The sequence below is a fragment of the Lonchura striata genome, chromosome 9 (genome assembly GCF_050655825.1).
Source record: "Lonchura striata isolate lonStrDom1 chromosome 9, ASM5065582v1, whole genome shotgun sequence".
NCBI lineage: Eukaryota > Metazoa > Chordata > Aves > Passeriformes > Estrildidae > Lonchura > Lonchura striata.
Window position 1 is genome coordinate 11,653,413 of NC_140711.1, and position 26,440 is coordinate 11,679,852.

The following is a 26,440-nucleotide window of genomic DNA, read 5'->3' on the forward strand; positions in this document are numbered from 1 at the left end:
AAATATGAATGGCTGTCCATTTTCTAAATTACATATGCATGAATTAACATCAAGTGCAATTTCTGTGAGCATTGCTATAGCTGTTTGGCAGTATGAACAACAGCATAATTATGCTCAGTCCCCCTGCTTTTACCAGCTTTATATTCATCAGCCTCGTTGTCATCCTCGAGGTGCTCAGAGGCCGTGAGGAAATCTTCTTCTATTGAGGACACGGAGCAGTTTGTGTCATCCTCAGGCTTTAGGACACGAGTTTCTATCTGCAGCTGCCTCTCCTGAACGAGCTCAAGTCCAATCAGAAACTTGTTTATTTCAAAAATAATGCAGCTTGCGCTGTTCCTCCTGTCCCCCCTCGCACACTGAACCAAGCAGACATCTGCCAGCCAAGGACACTACAGGGGAAAAGAATCTCAGTTATTCAATTAAAAAATAACACTTATTTTAAGCTTCTCTCTATATAAATATCTCGGGAATGTTCTGTTGCAAAGATGCAATACATTTTGTCATTTCAATGTTAGCAACAGTGTGCAGTTACACGTATGCCAAAAAAAGATTTCTTGGACTGACAGCTTTTGTTATAGAAGTGTTTTAGTAAATAACACAGCTGTATCACAGGGGATTGTTTGTTTTCAATCAACGTGTTGTTTTAATGACAGAGAATTATTTGATGTTAGTCATCTGACATGCTGTTATTAGTGGCCTCACAGTACCCAGTATTACTCCTCTGGAGAGAATTGTTTGTGGGCATCAATTCCTTTTCAGGGTCATTTCTGTTGCAATGCTTGTTTGAAGACAGCCCTGTAAATACTGGCTGATAAGACTGTGAAGAGCAGGTCACCTTTAGATGTTCCAACAGACCATTTTTAAATGGTGTTTTATTTTGTTTGTTTCTTTGCTGCTCTCCCTCTTTGTCCAAAGCCCCATTATTTCAGGCCAATACAACCTCCCACTGGAAATGGGGATCCAGTGCACAATGTCCTCAGCCTTTATATAAAACTGCCTTCTCTAGAGAAGCTGCACAATTAAGTTGAACATTGGACAGAAACTGAGAGGAAGGAACTCTTGTTATCCTCATTTTACTGATATTAAAACAGTTGGACATTAATACAACAGAGCTGAGTCAGTGTCCCTGCATGGGACCATGCTTGCTTTATGGATGTATCCTGAACCAAAGCCAAGGTTTTGCTGCTTGTGATGTTGTGCTTTGAACTCAGGCTCCCAGGAAAGAGCCAGCTTAGGTGGTACTAACTTTGGACTGGATTGAGGCAGAAGTTTTAAGCTGTGCAAAAGATGCCCTGGACCTCCTGGGCATTTGCACAATATATAACATAGGAAGGTGACCCCATCCTGGACCTTTTGTCTTTGACTGTGAGTGCAAACCAATCATCTACTAATAAAGAGAGTGGGATGAGTGTTATGCTAGATTAACATGTTTATTAGCTTGCTCTCCTTTTCCACCTAAAAAATGTGTCTGAAAAGAAAACCAGATAAATTAGCGTGTTAAAACAGAAAAGATAAATTAGATAGCTGCTATGAAATTGAATCAGGCTTGAGCATGCACTGTATTGTGAAAAATGTTATGAAAAAGAGACGCAGCCTTAGATCAGACATTCCCCCGCTTTTTCCCCAATCCATTTTTTGGGTTGTACTTGTGAAAATGGCTTGAGGGAGAGTGGCATAAAAGTCCTTTTACAAAAACTCTGCCAGTCACCTTACAAATGAATTTCTCTGAAAGCTAAACAATAGGATGGATGTAGCATATTTGGCCAATAAATTTCATCCAGTCCCAATGCAAAGCTTTACTTGACAGAAATTTATTTAGTTCCTGTTTGTCTCTTGACTCTATTCTCTATGGGAGGGCTGCCAGCCTCAGTGTCTGTGGAGACAGGGGTGATTTGGGTATTTCAGTTACCTTGTTTGGGTCTCAGACCACCCCTGTGTGCATTGCAACATCTTGGGATGTGGGGTTTGGAACTCCATCTCTCCCACCACAGCCTTGTGCTTGTATTTGTTAAACATTTCTAAACTAAGCCATTAGTCATGAGTGGCAAGAAAGCTCAATAACCAGGTGCTTGCTCTCTTTAATGACCAGCTTATTGGTAAACTATAAAATTCAGTGATCTTTGCAATGCAGCTGTCACATAGTCTCCTTCAGGAAGGCTTTTGTACACAAGGTGATTTCAGTGAAAGTTTCCTTCTTTTCTTATCTGCAGCAGATAAACCTGGCAATACCTGTTTGTGTTTTAAATTGGTCGAGACAATTTTGTACTCCAGGGTAAATCTGCAGTTTTAATGAAGTTGAGAGGTGAAGATGTATTGGGAATGAAAGTGGAAAGTGGCAAGACCACAGGAAAGGCCAATGCCCTGACCCAGCTCAATGCACAGAAGTGTTACCTCTTTCCTTCTCTGCTGCCCTTCTGCTCCTCTTGAAATCAGGGCTTACAAATCAGTCATCATCTCTGCCACCAGTGCCTGACTCCTCTGAAGGATCAAGTGCTAATGTGGCTTAAAGAATTACCAGCTGCAACCCAGATCTGCAGGATCCAGGGGGAATAGCAGCATCTCTTAGCTTTTTGTGTAGATGGTGTGTGTCCCCCTGCCATGCACCACACACTTAAATCTGCCTGACAGAGGCTCTTGTTTGCATGTTTGCAACTTCCACTCATCTCAAATTGATCTCACATCTTTGCTTTTAGGTTCCTTTTTCCCATTTTCCAAATTCCATCTTTCACAGGCATGATGTGATCTTAAAGCTGAGTTTGACTCTTACCTGGGGAACCTCATAATCGGCCTGAAGGTTTCCTGATGTCAATCCACTCAGCAGTACTATTTCATTTTCCTTCGGAGGCTGTACGTTCATTGAACTGATCAGTTTAGGGAGACTGGGTGAGATGCTGATCAATTTCTGTAGTATGAAACAGACATTTTGCTCTCAGGTGATAAAGTCTGAGTTGCACAGTTATAGTCATTAAAATGAAATATCACTTAAAGGCATCCTTTTAGAAAGCTCACTTGAAAGCATTACTTCAAGTATATTAAGAATAGAACTGGTAGCATTAAAATGTGTATTCTTTCTTTTGAGACACCAGACAAGACATGATGACAGTATAAACTTTTGTTCAAGTGTCCAGCAGGACAATCTGCCATCTCTCACATTGTCACATGCTAAGCAGCTTGATTGGATTGGTGCATCTAAATACTTCCTGTTACATGTGAGTTCCTTAGACTGTGAAAACAGTGTTTCTCTCATGGCCTGAAACACAAAAGCTTCAGTAGACATGGTAATGAGAACAGGGCAAATCTTCTTTTCCTCCAGGCATATGACTAGTAAGAAACCAGTGGCAGTTGCCTGGAAATTGCCAACCAAATTGGTGCAATGCTAAACATGGAACAGCAAAACTATTGGAAATAAGCTTTTCTTTTCTTTTACACTGTGTACCTTCATGACCTTCCATTTGTAATGATACAGTCACTCCCTATAGGTTATGTATTTGTTAGAGGCAAAAGCAGTAACAGTCACAGCATCAGTGGTGCTGTACAGATCTGTACTGTCCCCCAGCACGTGCAGGAGACATTTGTGCTCTTCTGTGTAAGAAGGCCAGAACAAAAAGCCAAATACCTATGCTGAGAGTGCAGCTCTCTCTGCAAAGGGTCTTGGTGCCCTTGCTCTGTGAACAGAGAAGCAAGGCTGACCCCTTAGAGCAGGAGCAGAGGAAATACCACCTCAATTTTCTGCACCACCATGGCCCAGCTGTTAGTGCAGAACATGTGGCAAAGCCCTTCAGGGAGTGCAGATTTGGGCACCCAGACATCTGCTTTAGTTACTAACCGAGGCAACAATACTTCATTTTCTTTCCTTTTCATCCTCAAAATATTAAGCTTGCAGTACTGCTATTTCTTCTTGACTTGAATTAAATATAAAACTTTCTGGCTTAGAAAAGATAAATCAATATTAGGAAACTATTCACTTTTCAGGGAACTGATCTCCAGATGAGACTAAGTATTTTTATGTGATATAATTGAATTCAGTGCTTCAATTCAGTTAGATGTTTCACTGTAGCATAAAAAAGTTCTCATCATTATTTTTTTAATTATACCCTTTCTATTATCACAAACACTTCCTGAAGTATTTCTATTTTTCTACTGCCTAAATTGTCACATTTTATCAGATTTCTTAGGTAGGAAGTTATGGCATTTTATATATCTTTTACTTCACTTCTTTACCTTTTCTTCAGGAAAAAAAAAAAAAAGAAGTCTGGAAGCATAATTATTTTACACAAAACACCCCAATTTAACCCATTCCAAGGTTAAATCAGTAACACAAAATCCTAACAGCACCTTTTAGTAAATAAAGTACCTGCTAGTTATATATTTCATATGAAAAACAGCTGTGCTAACATCTTCAAAATTATTTTAAGAAATGCTTTCACCACACCAGTGTATTGCATAAAATTCCATGCCACTCTATGCTAATTTAAAAAACCTGCTTATTATACACTGAAATGGGGATGAGGGAGTTTCCTCTTGGAAAATAATGCACAGCACCTGTGCCAGCAGGGAATTTTTATTACCTGCACTGAAAACTGAGAACAGATGTCTAGTTCTAAGATTGAGGGAGAAACTTTTGGTGTTTCCTCTTATAGCTTTTGTTCTTCAACAAACACCATAAACAACAATAAAACCACCACATTTTAGAAAACAACCAGTGCTTTTGTGGCCTCAGTAAAGCAAAACCTCTCAGGCTGTCCTGCACAGTTACCTTACTGATTCAATAGAAAAATCATTTTTCTGCAAGTTGCCATATTTATTTTTGACAACAGAATCTTCACAGTTCCAGGATGCAGAACACAGCATAGAAAAACTGTTTCTGCTAACAAATGACTTGCAACAAGGTGCCAGTACTGGTTGTTCTGTGAGCTAGAAGTGTTTCCAGCAAATGAACTGAAATGGTTTAACCAAGAAACTCCCTGGGTACTGTCTGGAGATCCTACCTGTGTTCACTCACTACATATTGCTTCTGTATTGGTGTGTCAAACGTGGGCACCGAGCCAGGATGATAAAAGAAACTGATAAAGGAAGATGCAAGCACAAAAGTGACACCAGGCCCCTTTTTTTTTTAAATGTCACTTCTGCAGATTTAATGTTTTTTTTTTTTTCTGGAATGGTATGTGTCTTAAATATCACATCATGATGTAGCTTGTCTTAGTGCTTGTAAAATAACCAGGGTTTTTTACTGCTTTTTAAAAACTTCTTTTTTCCTACCCTTGTAACTTCCAGTTAAACAGATCAAACACACATTTAGTTCTGTTTTATCTAGATCCCTCCTCAACCTATGTGGAGTTTATCTAGACCTCTCCTACCTATGTAGAGTTTGAATGAGTAAAACAGCTCAGCTGAACAAGACCTAGATTAGGGGGAGATTTTCAGGGGCTTTTTGGCAGTAGGATAGAGAAAGAAATCAGAAGCTGGTGGCAGAGCAGGATACCAGAAACTCTTTTATGTATTATTATGCCAAATTTGAAGAAAATGGATGTATGACATGTCTGTGTTCATTTTTCTGAAAAAAGCAAGAAATTTACACAACTGCTGTGAATTCAGACTGCAACAATCCATTACAAATTTCGGGGATAGGAATAAGAAATGCTATGTAACATAGTCCAGTTTTGAGACAATTTCTGATTCCTTATGCATTGCTCTCTGTAATGCTTAAAAATCTAGGGTTGTCTTTGATTAGTTCATAGAGTTTTATTCTGGTTTTTTACTGGAGAATCCTAGTGGGCCTGAATAATCCATTGTGCATGTTTTTGAGACCTAAGCAGTTACCTGTTTCACTTGCTCATCACTGCAATCATCTCTGTTGGCATCTAAATTCACAAAACAAACCTGTAATGAGAGAGAAAAAAGAAAAAGCACTTTATAAAGTTGTATTAGAAAGTCAGCAACCCTTTAAAAGTCACTATATTTTCATTTTCTAGACTTGTAGCTGAATCTGTGAAGCTTTTTCCTACTATGAGAAAGGTAGAAAGGTTAGTAAAGAGAACAGGGGAATAGATGGTAAGAAAGGAGGAAAAATGGAATAAGAGTAATGACTTTATCTGTGCTGACAATTGGTTTGTCTGATGAATGAGCAAATGTTGCAAATAAACTGTAATGTAGAGGATATCAGTAAAGGTAGAGGAAATGTTAAAAATACATTTGATCATATACCTGATAAATTCTTCATGTCTTTTCCAATGATTTCTTATTTTCAGGCACTTGTTGCTAAATGTTTTGTAAGTGAAATTGTGAGTTGCTTTTAGAGTTTTCTGCACACCATATAAGTATTGGAGTATTTCTCCTAGTATTTCTCCTAACTTTCCAGAATGTCTGTGAGAAGTTTAACACTTTATGAAAATATTTTTTTAAACTTGGTTCATGAGGCAATATTCAACAGGAAGTTTTCAGCATTGCTAACTGGGCACCACAGGTGCAGAAAAGTTTAACTGCCTGGTGAGTGCTTCACCAGAAAGTTCTGCTTTTGATGACAAGGGCTTTTGCCACTTCTTTGATTATTGTGAGTTTCAGCGACTATTTAATGGTAGTGAGATTAACTTAAACAGAAACTTCAGATCTAAAGACCATTTAATTTCTGAAGACTTTTCTTTTATTGCATGCTTATTGGAAGGCCATTTTCTAATAAGAAAATCCCTCCTCCAACTCTGATTTAGAAGCAGGGACTCCAAAACTAGGCTGACTGTGAAGTTTATGAGAGTTTGGTGTTGTCCTCATTTAACCCAAAATCTAACACAAATTCAGGGCGCAGCTGAAGCCAACACCTGACTTCAAATAAATTGCAGATCCAAAATTTAACATAAAAGAGCTGAGTGATTTTGGGTTTTTTGCTTCTTTTTCAGTGAAGAGGAAATACTTTCCCTAATTCCATGTAAATATCCCATAGAAAATGAGAATACTCTAAATTATCCCCTTCACCAACACTGTTGTGTTAAGCACCGAAGCTCCTGTTGTGTGCCTGCTTTTACACCAAGACAGCCCTGATTTCAGTTTATATATGCACATGCCATATGTACAGATTATGACCATCTGCAGTAACAGCCAGCACAGCAGATGGAAAGATCCAGCCAGTGCTCCCATTATAAACCAAAAACCACCCAGTGAAGAAGAAAGCTTTTTGCCCTTTTAAATAGTTTAATGTCAATTTTACATGAACTTAAAAACATATTTTCCAGCCCTTTTACAATTTTAGCGAAAATACTTCTGTGTCTGATAATGACAACAATCAGGATATGCCACTGTTATCTGGTGAACTTTTAAGAAATAGTTATAAAAATGTCTAAGCTACGAAATAGTAAAAATATCCTCTAGCAACATAGTATGGTGGTTATGTAATGTCCTAAACATGCTGCAGTTGATTGGACAAACACTTCTCCTACTTTCTACTGGGTTTTCACATGTAGGCATTTCACATATCAACAAGAGGTAGTTACCAAAAAGCATTAGCAAATTTCACTCTTGATTTGCACATGAACTTGCCCACAACAGCATGAGGTATGAGATATGAGTGTGCAGGTGCATGGAGGTGTGTTTGCTTAGGGAACCATCAGCTTGGCACCAGGGTGGGAGTGTGGGAAGCTGTGGGGCTGGGTTCAGCTCCTCTCCAGCAGGGTCACCCCATGCTGAAGGCAGGGCTGGTACTGAGGAGGACTGTGAAAAAGCTGCACAGGAGCACTTGTGTCTTCAGCCAAACACCTGATTCTCTGTAAACCTTGGTTTGTCCTTTGCTGCCTCTGTGGAATGATGGCTCAGGACTTTGCTGTGATGAACTGTGGCACTGCTACCAGTGACACTGACTGCCATCCTAAAGCCAGGCCCTCTCCAAGCTGCCAAAAAATCATCTCTGGTTCAGGCGTGCATGGCACATAACTCACCAATGCCTCAACAGAAGAAACCTCAGTACAAGCAGGAATAGCTAGTACTTTAAGTCCTTCCCTTCCTTCCTTCGTTCCTTCCTTCCTTCGTTCCTTCCTTCCTGCCTTCCTGCCTTCCTGCCTGCCTGCCTTCCTTCCTGCCCGCCTCCCTCCTTCCTTTTCCTTTCTTTCTTGATTTTCAGAACCTAATGGACTTGCACTGTAAAACCTGCTGCAGTGCTGAATCCAGTTTCCAAATACACTTGTCAAATTCCATTGCTATTGATTTATTACACTGCCAAAGCAGTCTTTTAGCATTTCCTGTTCTGTGGATTTTGCAGTTTTAATTACAGGCAATTTTAAAACAAAAACAGTTTCACAGTGGTGAAAGACACTGATGAACTCATTTACTTTTTCCCTTTGCTGTGAGCAGGAGGCAGGATGAGATGGGGAGGTACTGTAACCACAAATTACCTGTACAGTTCCATCCTGGCCTGCTCTGCTCTACTGTTTCCTTCTAGGAAGTTCACTGTGAGGATATTTTTGTTGGAGGTACTTCACCAGTGGTGCTCAAAGAAAAAATGATCTATTATGAAAAATCTCTCCCTGTTTTCTTTTTACACAATACAAGTTTTAAGCTCTCATTAGCTTGCATTGCTTGATTAACTTCTAGTAATTATCAGGGACACCTCCATCAAAACAAGGCAAAATAACACTAGAGAACAATTAATAATTTGGATGGAAACACTGCATAAACTATGAAGGAAGAGCCAAGGTCAGGTCAGGATTTGTTAACCTCAATTTAATTCTGATTTTTTTTTTCTTTGTATCAGCTGCAGCTCAGTTCAGCTGTAACCCAACCTTCTCCTTATCACAGTATCTTTAAATGTCAGTCCTTTCCCAGCCACTCCTTTATTTCTTCACATACTTGACTTCCCACAAACAACTTTTCAGTTCCGAAGTGTGTCTGCTTTCCACTTACACTGATTTTCTGTCTGGAAGCCATACATAAACTTCAAGATATTGCCTTTTTTTCTGCCTTAGGGAATACTTATTTAGGAGGGAGAAAACAACAAAATTTAAATGGCGTTGCATAATACAAAGAAGAAACAACCCACCACCCAAATTCAGGCTTTCCACAGTGAGATAGACACCCACAACTTCCTGGGTAGGTGCCAGGATCTGCTTTTGGCTCAGTAGTTTTTCCAAGTTTAGAAGTCCCATTTGCTCAAGAGAGGAGTGCTGTTCTTTTGGTGAACATGTACTACAGCACTGAAATGTAGAACAAAGCAGGGTGTTACATGTCCTGAAAGCATTTAATGCGCAGGCACACTGTGAATAGCAACTTTTGCACTATGCAGATTCTTGTACATCAATAGCACAGATTTGGGTCTGACCCCCAACCTTCCTCTTATCAAACCCTCCAAGCATTTCTGCTAAGATATTTCCAGTCAGGTTATCATCACTAACTTGCTGAGCTCTTGAAGAAGTCTTTACTTTTCATGATCATATAAAAAGCAAATAGAGAAACTTTTTTTTCTTTTTTTCTTCTGTATTTTGCATGGTAATTTTTATAACTGGTAGGAGATGCATAGGGTAAATTCTGTAGATGAGTGAAGTCCTGAAATCTGCTCTTGAGTTGGTGTAGAAATTATGTAGACAGCTCAATTCTTAGAAGAACTATGTATTAATAAATTGTTTTTTATAAAGTATTTAAGGATGTAATGTAAACACAGTATATTTTCCTCACTGACAAATGGCTTTAGGATATAGCAAACCTGGTTATGAAAGTGAGCTGCAGTTGTGTGTTCTGTGCTGTGAAGGACTATGGTCAACACTTGCTTGAGGTGTTTTTCCCCCCATAAAATCAAATCTACACTATACCACCCTCCCAATTTCACTATCTATTTTAAAAGAAAGATAAACTGAAGAGACAAGACTCAAAAATGAGAACTCTCTACAGATGGCTTGTGCAACCTGAATTTTACCTCATATGCCCACATTTATGCAACGCAGAACTGCTGCCTATTCAGTGAACAGGAAGCCTGCAAAAAGGGGGAAAAATATGTAGAATCAGAGCACTGTGAATCTGCCATTTTCTAACATTTGAGCCTATGACTTTGTAACGTAAAGGACACTCCTAAGCACAGTTTCTTAGTTTCTAATCCATCAATAGCTGGCTTAGGAGAACACAGTTAAACGGACTATCAAAGTGGTAGCAGGACTACATGCAGGTGACACAAACTGTTTTGTCCCTGTCACTCCACCACTGCCTCCATCCATCTGATCCCCAGCTTTGGCCTAGGTGTCACCATCAGCCTGGGTTTGGTACCATACACCTCAGCAGAGGCTAAATGTCTATGCAGATGTTTGGATTTGCACCAGAACTGGGTAGAATTATCCATGTTCTTTGTCTTGAAAATGAGCTTATAGAGTTTTTATCTCCCAGGTCTATGCTGTTCTGCTTTACCCATCCTTTTCCTGACACATCACTGAGTTAACTCATGCTAGGTGCCAATTCAGACACTTCATAAGGCACTTAAAAGAAACAACTGGTTTGGGACTGCTCTTTTATCTGCCCATAAAACTCATGTCTAATTTCCTACAAACAGAAGTGAAAAAGGTAAATAGCCCCAGGAGAGATCTCAGGGGAAAGTGGTTCTGAGCAGGCAGTTCCTGGGTGCCAAGTTAAAAAAAAAAACAGTTAAAGTGATGGTAGGAATGCAGTCCCCAGGCAGAGAACTGCAGCAGCATCTGCAGCTGCACAGCAGGACAGGCAGGGTCAGACTGTGCTGCCCTTGCAGTCAGAGCTTCCCCCTGCCCTCGGCAGTGATTTTGTTCCCTTTCAACGTTGCCATCTGTTGCTGACCAGAGTGCAGTGGCAGGAGCAGAAGGCAGCTCTATGTCAGGACAGCCAGCTGTGTCCTCTCTGTCCTGGTTTGGGTGACCAGGTATGCAGCTGTCCCAATGTCACTTTTAAATTAACATGCACCCTGCTGTACTTCTTTGCATCTCACCTTGCTGCTGGTGAGTGGCATGCATCTTACACCAGTGCACTGATGTTCTGATTATTATTTAGCATTATCCTTTGAAATCCTAAAGGCCTGGCATTTTACTTCCATGTTGTTTCTCCTCCATATTTTGGGCAGGTATTGGTTATACTCAGGGTGTGTGCTGTTTCTTATACACTATTATTCTAAACACTTTATCCCTTTTGAAATGTAGGATTGTGAAGATACAGTTTGTGAAGAGGGTGATTGAATTTTACATCAGTTGTGATTGCTGCGACAGTTGTTTTAAGGATTTAATGGAATCTTTGACCACAATAATTTCTGCTCATAGCAATAACTCTGTGATAGGAGGCAGATTTGGAATTCTGAACCTATTCTCATCCTAATTTCATCTCTGCAAAGTAGAAAAACAATACAGTTGCTCTAAACTTCTATTAGACCTAAGTCTGAGTCTCCTGGCTTTAAAAAGATTAGATCACTGTAATTTCCCCACAGCACAATAACAGAATAGAGCTGCTCCAAGGCATTGCTCATTGGAATGGTGACTATTTCAGAGAATATACAGCTGCATGATGGGCTCCCTCAGGAGCTGAAGTCAGTGAAAGCCCGAGGAAAAAATATTGTTTTACCCTGTACTTGTGAGCCAAAGTAAGCTGTAACCCACAGAAAATATCAAAGGAGTGGCAATATGCCAAATTTTGTCCAGAAACTTGCTGTGAGTTTTGTCTCTTTGAAAATGACCAGAATCACTCATATATTTTTGACTTATATTAGGATGGCATAAAATGCCTTTTCCAGCAGATTGTATCCATACAGCCAGTTTGTGTGACAGGAGCATTTGTTTTGATGGTTAGCAAAATGCTGATCTGCAAAGCTCACAAATATAACTGCATTTATTTTCACTTGTCTTATTTATACTAGTATGATGGCTAAATAAAACCTCTTGGATTTCTAGTGATATATAGATATAAATGTGTGTGTATATATATCTAGTATACTGTCTGTAAGGTCCCCAAATCATTGACCTCTCTGTTCTTTAAAATTGCAATTTCTTAAATCTTGTAATCACAATAGAGTTTCAAGTACCCTTTTTTTTAAAGAAAGATAAAAAACCAAATAGCTGTGAAATGATGGTTTTGAAATAAATATTCTAAAATGTCATATAAGATCATCCATTAGCTCACAAGGAAACAGAAAAATAGTTTGAAAGACCTGCTAAGACTTGTGTGAAAGGAGGCTGATTGCAAACTTTTTTTGGAAGCTTGTGGCTTTGGTCACTTCACCACAATTATTTACTAAAAGAAAACTTTCATAACTGATACTCAAGGCCTCTATGGCTCCAACTCTCAGTGTAAATGCTACAATATAGTTCTGATTCATGTGCTGAAAAGCTGCTGTCAGGTTTTCCCTGTGACTCAGGCTTTGGGAAGTCTCCCTCCATTGCATCTTCAGACATGTGGGTTCTTGGGCAAATTCACTGCATTTGATGGGAATTTTGTTATCAACCACACTGTGACTGCCCCAGTGAATATGCCCAGGTTGAGGATAAAACTTCCTTCACAGAAATGACTTTGCACCTATCAAGGCCAGGAGCAATAGCCAGATATTTCTTGTCTCTCATTACCGTTAAAAAGTTAGTTTATTTTTCTGTCACCACTTTTATTCATAGACTGGCATCAAAAAGAGTTTTTACTGCAGAACTAATAGAAAGTATTACTGCTTGTGCAAGATTAAAGAGTTAATGTACATTTCTGTAAAACCTTATATGCTTGCATTAATCTTCTTGATTTTTTTTTTTGCTAGGTCTTATTATGCTTATTTATTTTCTTTCTTTCTGTATCCATTTACATGTTAAATAGAATCTCAGGGGTCTAGATAATATAACTGTGACAGTTAACAGATCTGATTTCAAGGCCAGTCCAAATAAAACAAGATAAATATAAACCAATAAACCATAATTGATATAATAATTTAGCTTTGTTCAAGTTAAGCTTGACTTTTTCCATTTCCTGTATTTTAAATTGTTGGTATGGAAAAATTATGGTTCCATCAGACTATTGCAGGATGTGTTATTTTAAATGAGAATCTGTTCATGAGCAGAATAATAACCTAAAATCAGTTTGTGAGTTGCTCAGGAGCCAGTCCTACACCTTTATCCTTTTCCTGCCTCCTCTGAACTCCAGCTCAGCCAGGTGGGCCTGTTACTGAAATACAAGCACAGTCTGCAACAATGCATCAGTGACCAGGCTGCTCCAGAAAGAAAAAGACAAAAGTTCATAAAATGGTACCTTTGAATTTTAGACACTTCCAGGGAAAAAATTCATAGAAATGGTTGAAGCTTTAAATTGCCAAAATGCAATGATGCAACGAAGTTTTAATTGTTGCGGTTAATTATAGGCCAGACTCTGCTAAATAACTCAGCAGAAACAGAGTTCAGTCCCAAAAGGTTTTGCTTAAAATGACTGAAACCATCACTGGCTAAGAACTGTCCCAAATGCACCAAAGAATGGTTTCTAAAACTAAGCTATTTAATGATACCAAGGTGAAAGACTGACTCCCTCTAGCCCCAAACTCTGATTGTCTTGGCAGTCACTGCCCATGCTAGTTTTGGTAAGCCAAGAAATACAACTGCCTGCAGTCTACAAAGCTAAACAGATGAATTCTTTAATCCTATAAGCAACTGAAGCGAAGGAAATGATGATGTTTAATTTACAGAAAAGAGAACATTGATGGTACATTACTAAATGAATGCTCAGATTTCTGGCACAGTTAAGTATTTGCTTAATGTTTTCTTGAACACACCTAGATACTTTTATTTGGTACAGCATTGCTCTAAACTACTATAAAAATCAATTACTTTTCTCAAAGACATTTGTACGACACGTAGAAGCACAAAACGAGATTAAAGCGTTATAAGTACTTAAATCCATTCTGCTTATCTGTGCACAGCAAACTGTTCTGTGGTGCTCTACAGGATTTTTCAGTACTTGAGAAAGATGAGGAAGTCAGTGTGGCTAAGCCTAATTAAAAAATGCAAATGATTTTGCTAAACAGAGATGTCAAGTGAAAATACTCCACAGCATGACTGTGAGATTGATCCGCCTGCCCCAGGTCTCTGGGGTGTCGGGGTGAGCAGGTATTAGCAAGGTGTAAGTGCAGCTATCAGTGGATAGAGTCAATTGTGCATTTCTCAACTGGATACAGGCTGTCAGATCAGCAGCTAAAACACCACTGTCTGGAACAGTCTGCTTGCTTTTGAGTTTTCAAACCAAGCTAGTTCTTCCTTACTTGCCTCCACGACTGACTCTAATTATCACTTCATTATAAGACACAATATGTTCCCCCCATCTTTTTAAGCAAAATGTTAGTATGCAGAATAGTTCAGGCCATGTATCTCATTTTGCTCTGTTTTTCACACAGTGGGGTAGGTCTGCTGTATTTTGCAGTCTCCCAGGCTTAGGTGCCTTTTGTTCTGGACTACACTGGGGGAAGAAGGAATGAAGAGGTGGCACTTTGCAGGGCAGCAGGGAAAACCAGCAGCTCTGTGGTTGTCACACCTTATGAAACTCTTCCTGATAAATCTCTGCTCAAAGCTTTCTGTGAAGGGATTTCAGGATTGTATCCAATAGATCAGAAACTGTTGTCTCTAGATGAAAAAAAGCCCCTTGTCTTCTCTGATTAAAAAAATTCCTTGTTTAAAGCAGATCATTCTGTAAGTTCTCTGCTTTTCAGAGGATGAAGTGAGAATTAAGGAAGGAAGCATGCAGGTCTGATGATAGCTTTTGATTGAGCTCAGTTGTTTGATAAATATGCACCATTATACACTCTAAGAAACTAGGACTGTAAAATCTAACTGATCTGGATAATTTCCTCAGCTCTTCCTTTTCTTCACCAGGCCCATCCTGGCCCCAGTCCTTCTTCTTGCTTCCTGCCTCATAAAAATACATTTTTAAACCAAGACCATCATGTTCTTTCCTCTCGAAAAGGATTGTTTCACCCTTCCATTAAGAGAATTTACATTCAGCATACAAAATATCCAGCTACTTACTGCTGACCACTGTTACAAGCAACAGGAATTACAGCTTTGTGATGGATACAATTTGGTGACAGTGATGGTTTCTGTAATTTTTAGCCAAACCTTTTGGGACTGACCCCTGTTTCTGCTGCAGTAGATGTGCACAGCATCTGTCTGCTCATGCATGCTCTACAAATTGCAGGGCAGCTCTGCCCCAGCTGTTAGACAGGTTATAAATTGGCAGAGCTCTGAGGCAGCAAGATTACTTGAAAAAGAAGGAATGGTACAGGTTCTTGTGCTTATGAATCAGTCTGTCAAACAGTTGGCTGTCTGACTGCTGAGATTAGAAAAGTCTGCTTATCTATGTATTAGTATCTTAAGGTTAACTTTTCAGCATGTTGACATGTAAGCTCTGCCACTTTCCTCTCAGACTTTAATAAAGTGTAGCTCTGTCTGGTTTCTCTGTTGTATAAGTAAGGCTTGAGTTCACACCCTTAAAATTTCTCAGTTTCATCTGTATTTATGAAACCTGTAGGAACTTTGGCTCTGGAACATCAGGCCTATTGTCAAATTAGACAGATATCATCTTGTAAGTGACTATTTCACTTGAGTCTGAAATTATTTCTGTTGGTAAACAGGCAACCAGAAACTCTAATCATGCTTTTTTACTGAGACTGTAATCCTAGGTGTTCTCTCAATTCTTTAAAAAAATTTAATCAAAGTAATTTAAATATAATTTGACTAGTTTGTCAAATTATTTTTATTCACAGAAACCCACAGCTGCTTGGGGAGAATGTTTTGCCTAATGACATATATTTTTGGACATTGTTCCTCAGTTGAGCTTGTTCCTCAGCTGAGGTCAGTTTTACTGAGTTCCTGAATCCAGTATGAAATAATAATGCTAAATAATTTCCTCTCACAGAGTTCTTCAAGCACTTGGAGGGAACTAAAAAAAACAAAAAGAGTGCAGGGTGTATGTGTTGCTCTGGAAGGACTCAGCTTACTCAAATATATAAAATGTTCAAGAAGCAAAGGGAGAAATTCTTTAAATTCTCACAGTAAATAAAGTGATTTTAACTGGGAAAATTAGCTTTGGTGGATTTGATACTAATTCTGCCCATATACCTAGAAAAATTACTTAAAAACTATGACTACCCACATTTGCATACTGTCAGTTAAAAAGAGCATGGAATATCTCAATTAAACATCTGCTGCAATCTGGAGGAAGTGGTGATAACATCAGAATTATTGAATTCATCCCTAATCCCTGTGTATCAGGCAGAAGTAGCTGTACTTCTGCACACTCATCCATTCTCACAAGCTCTGCATTCCCAGAACCACACCATAGAGCTGCTGTAATCATAGATGTTTTTCTACTAAATTACATAGCATCTGACAGAAATAAAGATCTGTCCATGAGTCAGTCAGATTATCAGCTTTATCATTACCATTTTTAAGCTCTGCAATTAAAAAAAAATCAGTTGTTTGTTCTACATACTTAGTTGCATACACAGTTGGAGGAAAAAATACCTGAATAACATTCTGAAGGGTTTAGAGCAAAACACTGGAATAAAACAAGAATCTTCTAGCTTTCAATTTCTTGTATCTGAAATAGTAAAGCTGGGAATCAGAAAGGTATTCGGGTCTGAACTTCCTTCCCTAGACAAGCTTCTACCAGGAAAATATCTGCCTTCCTCATGGTCATCCTAAATCTGCAGGTCTGGACTAATACTATAGAAAGGAGAACTACAGTGGTACTTCCCAGTCTCTTTGCAGAAGACCAAAGAGATGAGGAATCTTGGCATCTGCTTGAGGATTGGATTGGATCTTTTTGGAAAATGAGCTGGAAATCTCATCCTGTGCTAGATTCCTGCAGTACTATATAAGGAGTGGCGTTTGTGGTCATTTCACACTGAAATGTGTGGTGAGTTCTGTTTGTTCTCAAACTTATAGATGTTGTATGGACAGTTGCAGTGCATCTTGTAGTTCACAGGGCTGGACACACCCTTTGTCTATACAAGGTCCTGACAGAAGCTCTTTGGAGAACACTTGTGGCAAAACACTCGGCTGCAGTTAGGTGCAACCCACAGTGGAAGCTAACGTTCATGCTAAGTGCACAAAGCTGTGCAGAAGAACATCCACCATGGAATGTTCCTCAAGTTCTCACACTGTCATGGGGCCTCTGTGTTTATCTGTGTGATAAACAACTGCTCATTTCACTCAGGAGGAGCTCAGAGCAATCAGCTGCAGCAGAGCAATCAGACACCCTGCCTGGGAGCACACGGTTCCTGCACCCACTCAGGCACACTCACAGATTTCTCAGCTATTACCTATATAACTGTGCAGTCACACAGACACTAATGAAGAGGAAATGAGGATTATCTGAAGCAGGAATGTGCACATGGCTTTCTTTTGCATATGGTTTCATAATGCTCAACATGCCATCTTCATTCATCTTCCTTCTGGTTTTATAGGAGGTTTTAAAATGCCTACATGCAGAGCAGTGAGGCGTGTGACACTGCCATTATAAAACATGTAATGGAAAAGACACTTTCCTATAATTTCTGGGAAAGAGAGATCTCAACCATTAACAAACTACTACCTGAAATGTGTGGGTTTCAGGTAATAGTCTTCAGAACGTTCCTTCAGAGTGTTCTCCCACATTTTTTAATCACTACTATTATTTTGCTTTTTATTACTCCACCTTGGAGTAGTTTTGGGAAGAAGGCAGGATTTTGTTTCATGCCTTGCTATTGAATTGGTGTGCTGTCTTGGGATGGAAGAATGAAATCAGGTAACTTCTGAAAAGTGTTTCCTTTTCCTAAGCATACAGATAAGTATCTACTGAAGAAGTGTATATATAGTGTATATAGTATAAATTAGTTAAGGGCTGATATATTTTTGTGAATATCTGCATTATAAAAAATAAGGAAACTGAAAATTACCAGCTGTTGCTTTTCTGTTGTGGGTATTTATTTTTAGGTTACAATTTCCTTTCCTCCACTGAACAAATTCTGGTGACTTATTTTCACTGCCAGTGGCTGTCTTCACTTCTTTTTGGGGTCATTAGCAGTTATCACTAATATGCAGAGTGCACATTTTTAGTAGATAGGAGACTGGGAACGGTATAAGAAATGTAGCTCTCTCCCCCAAGAACAGTAAAATCTGACCTTTTATATTTAAATAGTTAAAGAGGATCTTGATCTGAAAGATGTCTTATACGAGGTATTTGAAATGCCCTGATAGTGACTTGGAATTAAAAAAGAAGTTTCTGGAAGACAGAGCTAATTGCCCATTAGCATTTGGATGCAATGCTTGTCTTGCATGAATTTCCATGCTTGCCAAAATGATTCTGGCAAAGGAACCAGCTGTGAAATGTAGAAATTAAAATATTACTTTGGAAGTACTAGATATGCCCTGTGGCTAATTGCAAAAGGATTTGAATGAATGAAAATGTGAGGCAGCAGTATTATATAGGTTTTCTGTCCCCCTTTTTCTCCTTGTCCCCCCTGCTTTCTGTGTTGAGCATGATGTCACATCTATGGAACTTCCCTTGGGCCAGCTGGGGTCTGCTATCCCAGCCTGCTGTGCCCCCCAGTGAACTCACTGGTGGGGACAGTACACAAGCCCTGTTCAGGAATAGCAAAGGCATTTCTCTATTCATTCCCTGTGTTCAGCAGAAATACAGAAATGCAGAAAAGGCCTACACCAGCCATGGTGAAGGAAATTACCTCCAGCCCTGCACACAGTTGTAACCTGACAGTATGAGGCAGCTCAGGCCCATCTTCTGTACTACAAATAACTCCAAAGGCTTCATGACAGCAATCCCTCAGTGGGATACAGCAGTACCATCCTTATCTCACCAAAGTCAGATCAGGCTACCATCAAGAAATCCATTTGTGTCAAAGTAGGACCATGGCACCCTACTGACAGTTTCTCTGCCCAAAATTACAACAGGATGCAAGGCAGGTTGGGGAAACATCAACTTGAAATGAGGTCTGAGCCTTCCTTCTGTTGTATGGTCCTTTGCATGATTAGAGAAGGGCAATTTCCATCTCTAGCTGTGAGTGGAGGAAGTCTTTTTCCCCATTCTTGCCCTATATTTTCATTGGGATGGCCACAAAAGCCACGTTACTCCTTTCAGTTTCCATGTAAAAAACTCTCCTGTGAGCTGCACAACTGCTATCTAACATGACATGAGGTTTCCAACCACTCTTCTTGCAGGCTCTAATGGAGTGTTTCCAAAAGCAGACAACTCTGTGCATCTCCTGTAAGTCACTCAAATTCACCTAAATAAGGTCCTGACATGACTCTCCCTTGTCTCCCCAGCCCAGCCACAATTCTCTTTTAGGTATACCATGTATGTTGTCAGAAGGATGTGTTATACTACTCTCCTTATAGCATTTTTAGCAGTAATGAATTTGAAATTTAGTCCAAATTATTTTTCAGAAGGTGCTTATCTCAAATGATTTGGTGGATTTATGGTTCTTGATATTTTAGAGACTATCCCTATCTTAATGGCAGGACTGAATTAATGAATCTTCCCAAGTTATCTCTTCATAATCCACTGCTTCAAAACCAGCTGTGAATATTTTCTTCCCATTAAAGCTTATTCCTTTGGGTTTGATGTAATTAATTGCTACTTAAGACTTAGAGAAAATATTCCAATAAATATTTATGCCACATGCACCATCTACTCTCTCCAGTGCCCTGTATACTTAATGTTTAACAAATTTCTGTGAACCTCAGCCTGCAATTCATATTGGAGGGAGCCTGTGGCTGTAACAGCACAGTCACAGATGTCCACTCTGGAGGTAGCACAAGAATCTCATTTCTTGATAAAGCAGGTCATGGAGGCACTGAGAATATGCCAGAGCAGAATGCTGGAGAGGACACAGCTGCAATACCACACTTGATCCTCCCAGTGCTTATTTATAGCTTTGTCAGAGTAAGGTTAAGCACCTACTTCTCTTAAGGACAGACAGAAACCCACTGCAGTGGGAGACCCTCATGGATGGACAGGAAAGTAGATGGCAGATCTAGACAGCAAATTAAAGAGTGTCCCAAGTCTAAAGTTACAGGAAAAATAAGAAAATCTATTGTCAATATTTCACACTCTGAAATATTTCACATAAGGCAGCTTTTGACTGCTGTATGATATATGTGTGGTACTGAAAATGTGGAAATGCAACCCTTTAAGGGCATATTTGAATTCTATCTTAACATTGGCTCATATGTGAAGATAAATTTTTCAGAGCCAAGTATGCACAAGAGCAGAAAGTGAAACATATTTTACAGATTATATAGTAATCTTTTCAGTGGTCTTTTAAGCAAGTGCTCAGTCTGCCTGCACTGTGCTCCATAACGCAGAGAGCAATTGGTGAAGATGAAAGGTTTTATTTCCCTGTGCAAGCCAGAGAGGGGCTCTCTGGAAGGTACAATTCCTTACCAGCAGCAAGAACACCCACACATGCCTGAGAAAGGACTACAACTTAATGTCACAATTTAGCCTGCTGCTGTTGATTCCTGCACCATGTCAGGATGTAATTAAGGTATCGTCAAGCTGAATAGGAAGATGAGACTTAAACCTAAAAATATCTCCAGTAATTATGGTTTAGATCTGGAAAGCAGTGGATGGATTTTGATTTCTGAAAGAGACAATGCTGTTCCTGAAGATGGTTGAGTAATTATGGAGTGAAATGTAAAATAAACAGCCTTGTAATTCCCTGCCTGTGACGTAGTGCTGAGGTGTGCAAGCAATCTCATGAGGGAGGAAAAAGGTCTTAGTATGTAGGTCTGGTGGCTTTAGGCAGGAAAATAGGGCTTTTCTATGTTTGCTAGCAAATGTAAAACTTCATTCAAACACAATAAAACAAAGCATCTGTTTCAGCTGTGCATGGTCACTATTCAGGAACACACATGGCTTTATTTGAAAACAAACCAACAAACAAAAATCTCTGGGATTCAAGATTGCACTTCTGTATTTCCCTGTGTAAAAAGCCTTGTTGACTACTATCAGCCTGGGGAATAATCCTTCTTTCCAAACTCCTGTACAACTACACCATCACTGTTCAGTGAGGGCATGCTCTCATTCTTTGGACTCTCTGAAGAACATATTGGATACATGGGCCCTGAGTAAGGGATAGGAAATGTCCCTGACACATTGTCTGCACTATGTTAGCAAGTTACTGGAAGTAATCTAGTATGAAAAACTGATGCAAAAAAAACCCCAAAACTGTGTAGTTTTACCTAATCATCCAAAGATATGTAGTACCATATCTTTAAAAACACTTGGGTGAAGAAAAGAATGCAAACAACTCATAATATACCTTATTTCAAGTGAAACCTGCTGTCCTTTATTTCATCAAAATGCACCTCGCCAACGATTTTTACTTTCTGCACATGTTATCATTCAGTTTGAATTAATTTGTGGTAACTGTTTCCTGGATGTTTTTGTTCCATCCCTTGAGTGAGCTCTGGCATTTATCTGACAATATGGTGAGATGATTCAAGGAAGACTTGGCTAGAAAAACTAATTTCTTAATTTCATAGTTACTTTTCTCTCTGAATTGATTTACTGCACACTTGTAAAAATGCCAGGGCATTCAATGAGATGAAGCAGGAGCTGGAGGAGGAGGTGAGACCAGAGTAGCCCTGATTTGACCAGCTCAAATTAGTGCATAAGGGCATCCTTAACCTCCTCCTTGTTTGAAAGCTTGATGGCTAAACTGCAATGAAAGTGATAATGCTGAAATAACTGCTTAGGACAGCAAAGCCATCCAGTTGCTCTGATAGCAAAATGGCATTCTTCATTATCTCAGTTAACAGAGACACCACAGGCCATGTGATCTGTCACCACATCACCTGTTTGCTTTGGTAACAATCTGGTTTCTCTCTCACTTGTCACTCACCAAGATAAGCACTGCTTCCCTTCTTTGCAAAGCTCAGCTTTGTCTCCTAGGTTGGGTATGTTCTCCTGCACTAAACTAACCAGTTTAACTAACCCTAAACTGTAATTCTGTCTCCTCCTGCGCTGCAGACAGATTAGGGTTCTGCCATGTGGCATTAGCCCACTCAGTGGCTGCTGCTGTCTCCACTGTCCCCCAGTCATGCTGTCCTCCACTCTCCTTTGTGCTTCCACCATCATCACCAGACCACTTCCAAAAAAGTTCCAATGGCACAGGGGCACAGAAAAGCAGCCAACAATTAGACGTGAGGGTGTTTAACATGACTGAATTTGATTGAAGTTTGGGCCACTGTCCTTGTCCTTTCCCTCTGCTCTGACCATGTGTTCCTGCTGCTCCTTTGGGCTGGATTTAACCAATATCCAACTGCCTATGTCTATGCATACAGGCTGCATTACTTACATCCCTGTATGGAGCATTCTGTAGTGAGCATTTTTGTAGTTACAAAGTAGGAGCACTTGCAAATGGAAAAGCTGCTGGACTATTTCAAGAATGTTTCAAAACCTTTAACACTTTATTGAAACTGTTCTCTCATCCATCTGCCTGCAAATCCAATTTTTTTCTCAGCTTTAAGGAGGTATAAAACAATTTAAAATGAGTCCTTGTCACATGCTAACCCTTTAAAAAGTGTTATCTATTTACGCTAAAGTAAGAAACGAGCCCTGTTTCTTAGTGCTTTAATTGAAAGGCAGGTATTTTCCACCTTCCATATTGCCATTTACAGGTGTGACATTTCTGCTTCTCCAAGATATTAGACAGGAAGTTTGCAGGATTTCTGCCAGTCTGGAAATCCACTGCCCCTTACACAAAGGCACTGCTTGGGAAGGAGAGGTTCTACCTGCCTACGTCAGTGGTTCTCAAGGACAATTCTCCGTGAGGCTGTGTGGAGTGGCAATGTCTTGCTCCCAGCCTCCGTGTTGGGACAGGGTGGTCATGCAAAGAGCAATGGGGTGTGATGATCTTGTGGGGAGATCACTGGAGCCTGGGTCCATTTTGAGAGACTTTTTGTTGTTGGTTTTTTTTTTAATAGGTACAAATATAATTTCTAATGCCTTTTTGCTGGTCTGGAGCATGAAAGGCCAGAGAATACTTTGAAAATTCACTTATACGTATCTTGAACCAAATGAATACCAAATATCTTGCAGGACTATACCACCATTTTTTTTTTCATCATTTAGTTTTGTATCCTGCTCTTTTCCTAAGTAATAGTTTAATGACTATGTTCATGAAGAATTCCTAAAAGAAAATTAAGATACATCTTTAGCAGTGTGGCAATACCACCTTAAACATGGAGATGCTGTAAAAGCATTGTGAAGAAAAGTGTTAAATCTTAGCAACTGCTAAGATAAAGTAATAATTTTCATTTCTGTGTGCAAGATGAAGGGACTGTGCTTTAGGAGAGTCCAATGCTAGAAGAAAATTATAAATCATCTAATTAAGCAAGAGTTTAGATTTCTTAACTTGTACTAACATAAGGCAACCACAAATATTCAGCACTGGTAATTATTCTAGATCTAGATATTTGGAGAGAAACTGGGGAAAAAGTATCTATCAGTTTTTTCTTTTCCAATAAGGTCTTCATAAAAGCATGTCCAAAGCAGGAAACATTTGTTACAAGTCCAGAGAAAGAAAGATGGCGCTAGTGGAGTAAGCAAAAGTATCTATTTTTATGTGAAACTAGTTTTATTTTATAAGGTCACTCCATGGGGCAAGAAGAATGTTACCTTACAGAAATTTTAATTCCATTTATAAATCACTATGTGGAGCTTATGCATTGTTATGTCTCACAAATTCATGTATTTTATTCTGTTAGGTAAATTTCAATTAAGTTCTCATTCAGTATAAACAAACAAAACAAGACATCTATAATAAACTACTTTCAAAATACTACCTGATTATATTAAGAGGAACTATGTATCCTAATCTCAGTGGTAAACTGCTGCTAAACAGTACCATTGTTAATTGAAGTAAGTTTAATGAAATGTTTACCAATTAGACAAATTTCTTCCAAAGAGAAAAAAACCAATTATAATATTAGTGTTGAGGAAAAAGCTCTTCAAGGTAGTTTAACCTTTTAAAACAGACAGCATGGCAAAATCAGACAATATTGCCTGAAATAAGGAGGGTAGCAATGGCATAATCTTTCTATAACAACTTATCTTTGCTTGGTATGCCCAGCCTATCAAGAGACAAATATAATTTCCTCTAAGATTATATGAAAAATTAAGCAAAAAGTCAAAGGTCAACAGGTAAAAAAGCAAGCCAGAATTAATTTTTATATTAGGTAGTAATTCTTATATTGGGTAGCAATTTTATCTGAGAAAATAAGCCTAATTTTTAGGGTATTAAATACTAAATAGTACAATTAAATTACTGCAGTCAATATGTTTTGCATTAAAAGTAATCCCTTCCTATATGAAAAAACAAGGATACCACTGGTTATCTGCCTGATGAACCGTGTTGGCTAAGAACGCGTTCAGGTTCTCACCTTGTAAGGTTGCTCGCTTGTACACCGGGACTAGGTTGTGCATTTTGCTCACTCTGTCTTGTGGAAATGGATAGAGCAGTGCTGGCTATGACTGAATTAAGCCCAAGAACCTCTGACCATATTCAAATGCCACAGCTGCAATGACAATGACCCTGCTGTGTCACTGCTGCTCTCGGGCACTCTGTGTCACCCCAGGAGGACGCGAAGGCTCCGGCCGCCGCCTCCGCGGATGGAGATTCGGATTGCTGGCAGCAGCAGCCTGGGTTCATCACCTGGAGCCGAGTGTCCATGTCCTTGAGGGAATCCCAGCAGGCTCCATGAGAGCTCTCAGCTGGTCTTTAGGTTGTGTGCAGCACAAGCAGTGCTGGAAACCTTTCACCTGGGATAAAGCTGATCTTTCCTAAAGCCCTTGCTCACTGAGACCAGGGAATAGCATTTGAACAGGATTCTGAGGGAAGACCTGCTGTTCTGAGTCCTCCGTCAAGTAAAAAACTATTAAAAACATAGCCATGTATTTCCATCCAGTTTCATGTAGATAGTTTATAAAGCAATATAACTCTTATTTCTTCATGCACATTGTTAAACAAAAGCTGATCTTAATCACATTATAACCCATAATAATGAGATTGAAATTTAATTTCAAGTGCAAAATAATTCTGTATGAGTTCAGCAGCTTCCTTTCATCTAACATGGAATGAGCCTTTTCTCTTTAATTGTGTCTCTCTGCCTTCAGGAATATTGAGCAGCCTTCTAAACATCTGCTCTTTCCAACCTGCCACTTAACAAGTTATGGTTCAGAATAATTTTCTCTTTGGCTTATTTTTCTTTCTTGTGAGTTGCAGATTATGAACATAAAAACATGCAGAGAGCCACCAAAGTCTGAAAGCCAAACATGAGGAAATCTCTGCAGTAGTCTTTATTAATGTGTTCTGTATAGAAATATGTATTTTTAGTTTGTATGTTTTCTTTTAAAAGAAAGCTGCAAATTCCAGACTTTTAGTTTAACATGTACTGCTGTCAGCTCCACACCCTATCCACATAACTTTCAAGGAGATGGCAGTGAGTACTTACTGAGGCACAGTTGCTCTCTGACTTGTCTTCTAGAAAGCCAATTTGGCATGGTGTCCTCTGATTCTGCAGCCAGTAGTCTGTTGATTCTAGCAGACTGTTACTGCAGAGAATCTGTTAAAATAGTTAAAAATAGTTAAAATAATTACAATTTTTTCTGAGCCCTATTGTGCTCTGGGGGCCAGAACCCTATTGTTGTAACTCAATAGAAATTTTATTGACAAAACTGGGGGGAAGTGGGGTAGGGGGAGAAAGAGGGGCAAGACAGAGCTGTTTGGTTTGGACCCATCCAGTTACTGCACCTTTAGTCAAATCACTTGCATATCCCCTGAAGTATGAACTATTTTCTTCCAGAACTGAGAGTCCTTGGAGATAACACTTGAAGAAAATGCCCAAACCCAGTACTTTTTAATGAAAAATATTGCTGTTAGTGTTGTTCTGCATTAAAGTGATAAAGAGGCACATTAGATAAACTAATTATTCAATTACACCCGAGCACACCAACTTGCAGTCTTTATGACTGACTGTATCTCCACAGTAGATCAGTACTACTCATTCTGCCAGCAGCCTCATTTCAGGGATTTCCGAGGCTCCAAACTCCTTCTTCTTAAACAAGTTTTTCTGTTTTCTGAGAAGTTGAAGTATTTTGCACCTTCTGTAATGAGTCTTGAGGTCAGTCAGCACCCTGAGACCAAAACATTGAGTTTAATCTCTGTGTTGACTCAGCCCTACAGTGTGTGCCACAGCTCCACTCAAACAAAACCAAAATGGGGCTACAGTGACCTGCAGACTTTAAAGAGGCAAAGCCAGTTTGCAAATCTGATGCTTAGATTAAACTGAATTCTTTTCTTTCTGCCTCTGCACTAATATTCTACCATGAAAAAGAAGGACCATTAGTATCTTTAAAACAGCTAGGGAACAGCAGGAAAAATACTGCTGCACCATTAGTGCTACTTACGAATATTACTATGGCTCATCATCTTCCCTAGGCA

At 39.3% G+C, this 26,440-nt stretch overlaps 1 protein-coding gene across 9 annotated transcripts in view; it reads right to left on the reverse strand.

The window, feature by feature from the left end:
• The window catches only part of SPHKAP (SPHK1 interactor, AKAP domain containing), a 65,499-nt gene that overhangs the window by 14,623 nt on the left and 24,436 nt on the right, over positions 1–26,440 (reverse strand). For all 9 annotated transcript variants that reach the window (XR_014957379.1, XM_021553676.3, XM_077785647.2 and 6 more), the window contains 4 exons: positions 25,452–25,562; positions 5,821–5,880; positions 2,768–2,902; positions 134–389 (listed from right to left, as the gene is read on the reverse strand). Coding sequence is in view for 8 of the 9 variants with exons in the window: in XM_021553676.3 (XP_021409351.1) it covers positions 134–389; positions 2,768–2,902; positions 5,821–5,880; positions 25,452–25,562 (562 nt within the window). In the remaining variant the exon portion in view is untranslated. The remainder of the gene's footprint in view (positions 1–133; positions 390–2,767; positions 2,903–5,820; positions 5,881–25,451; positions 25,563–26,440) is intronic.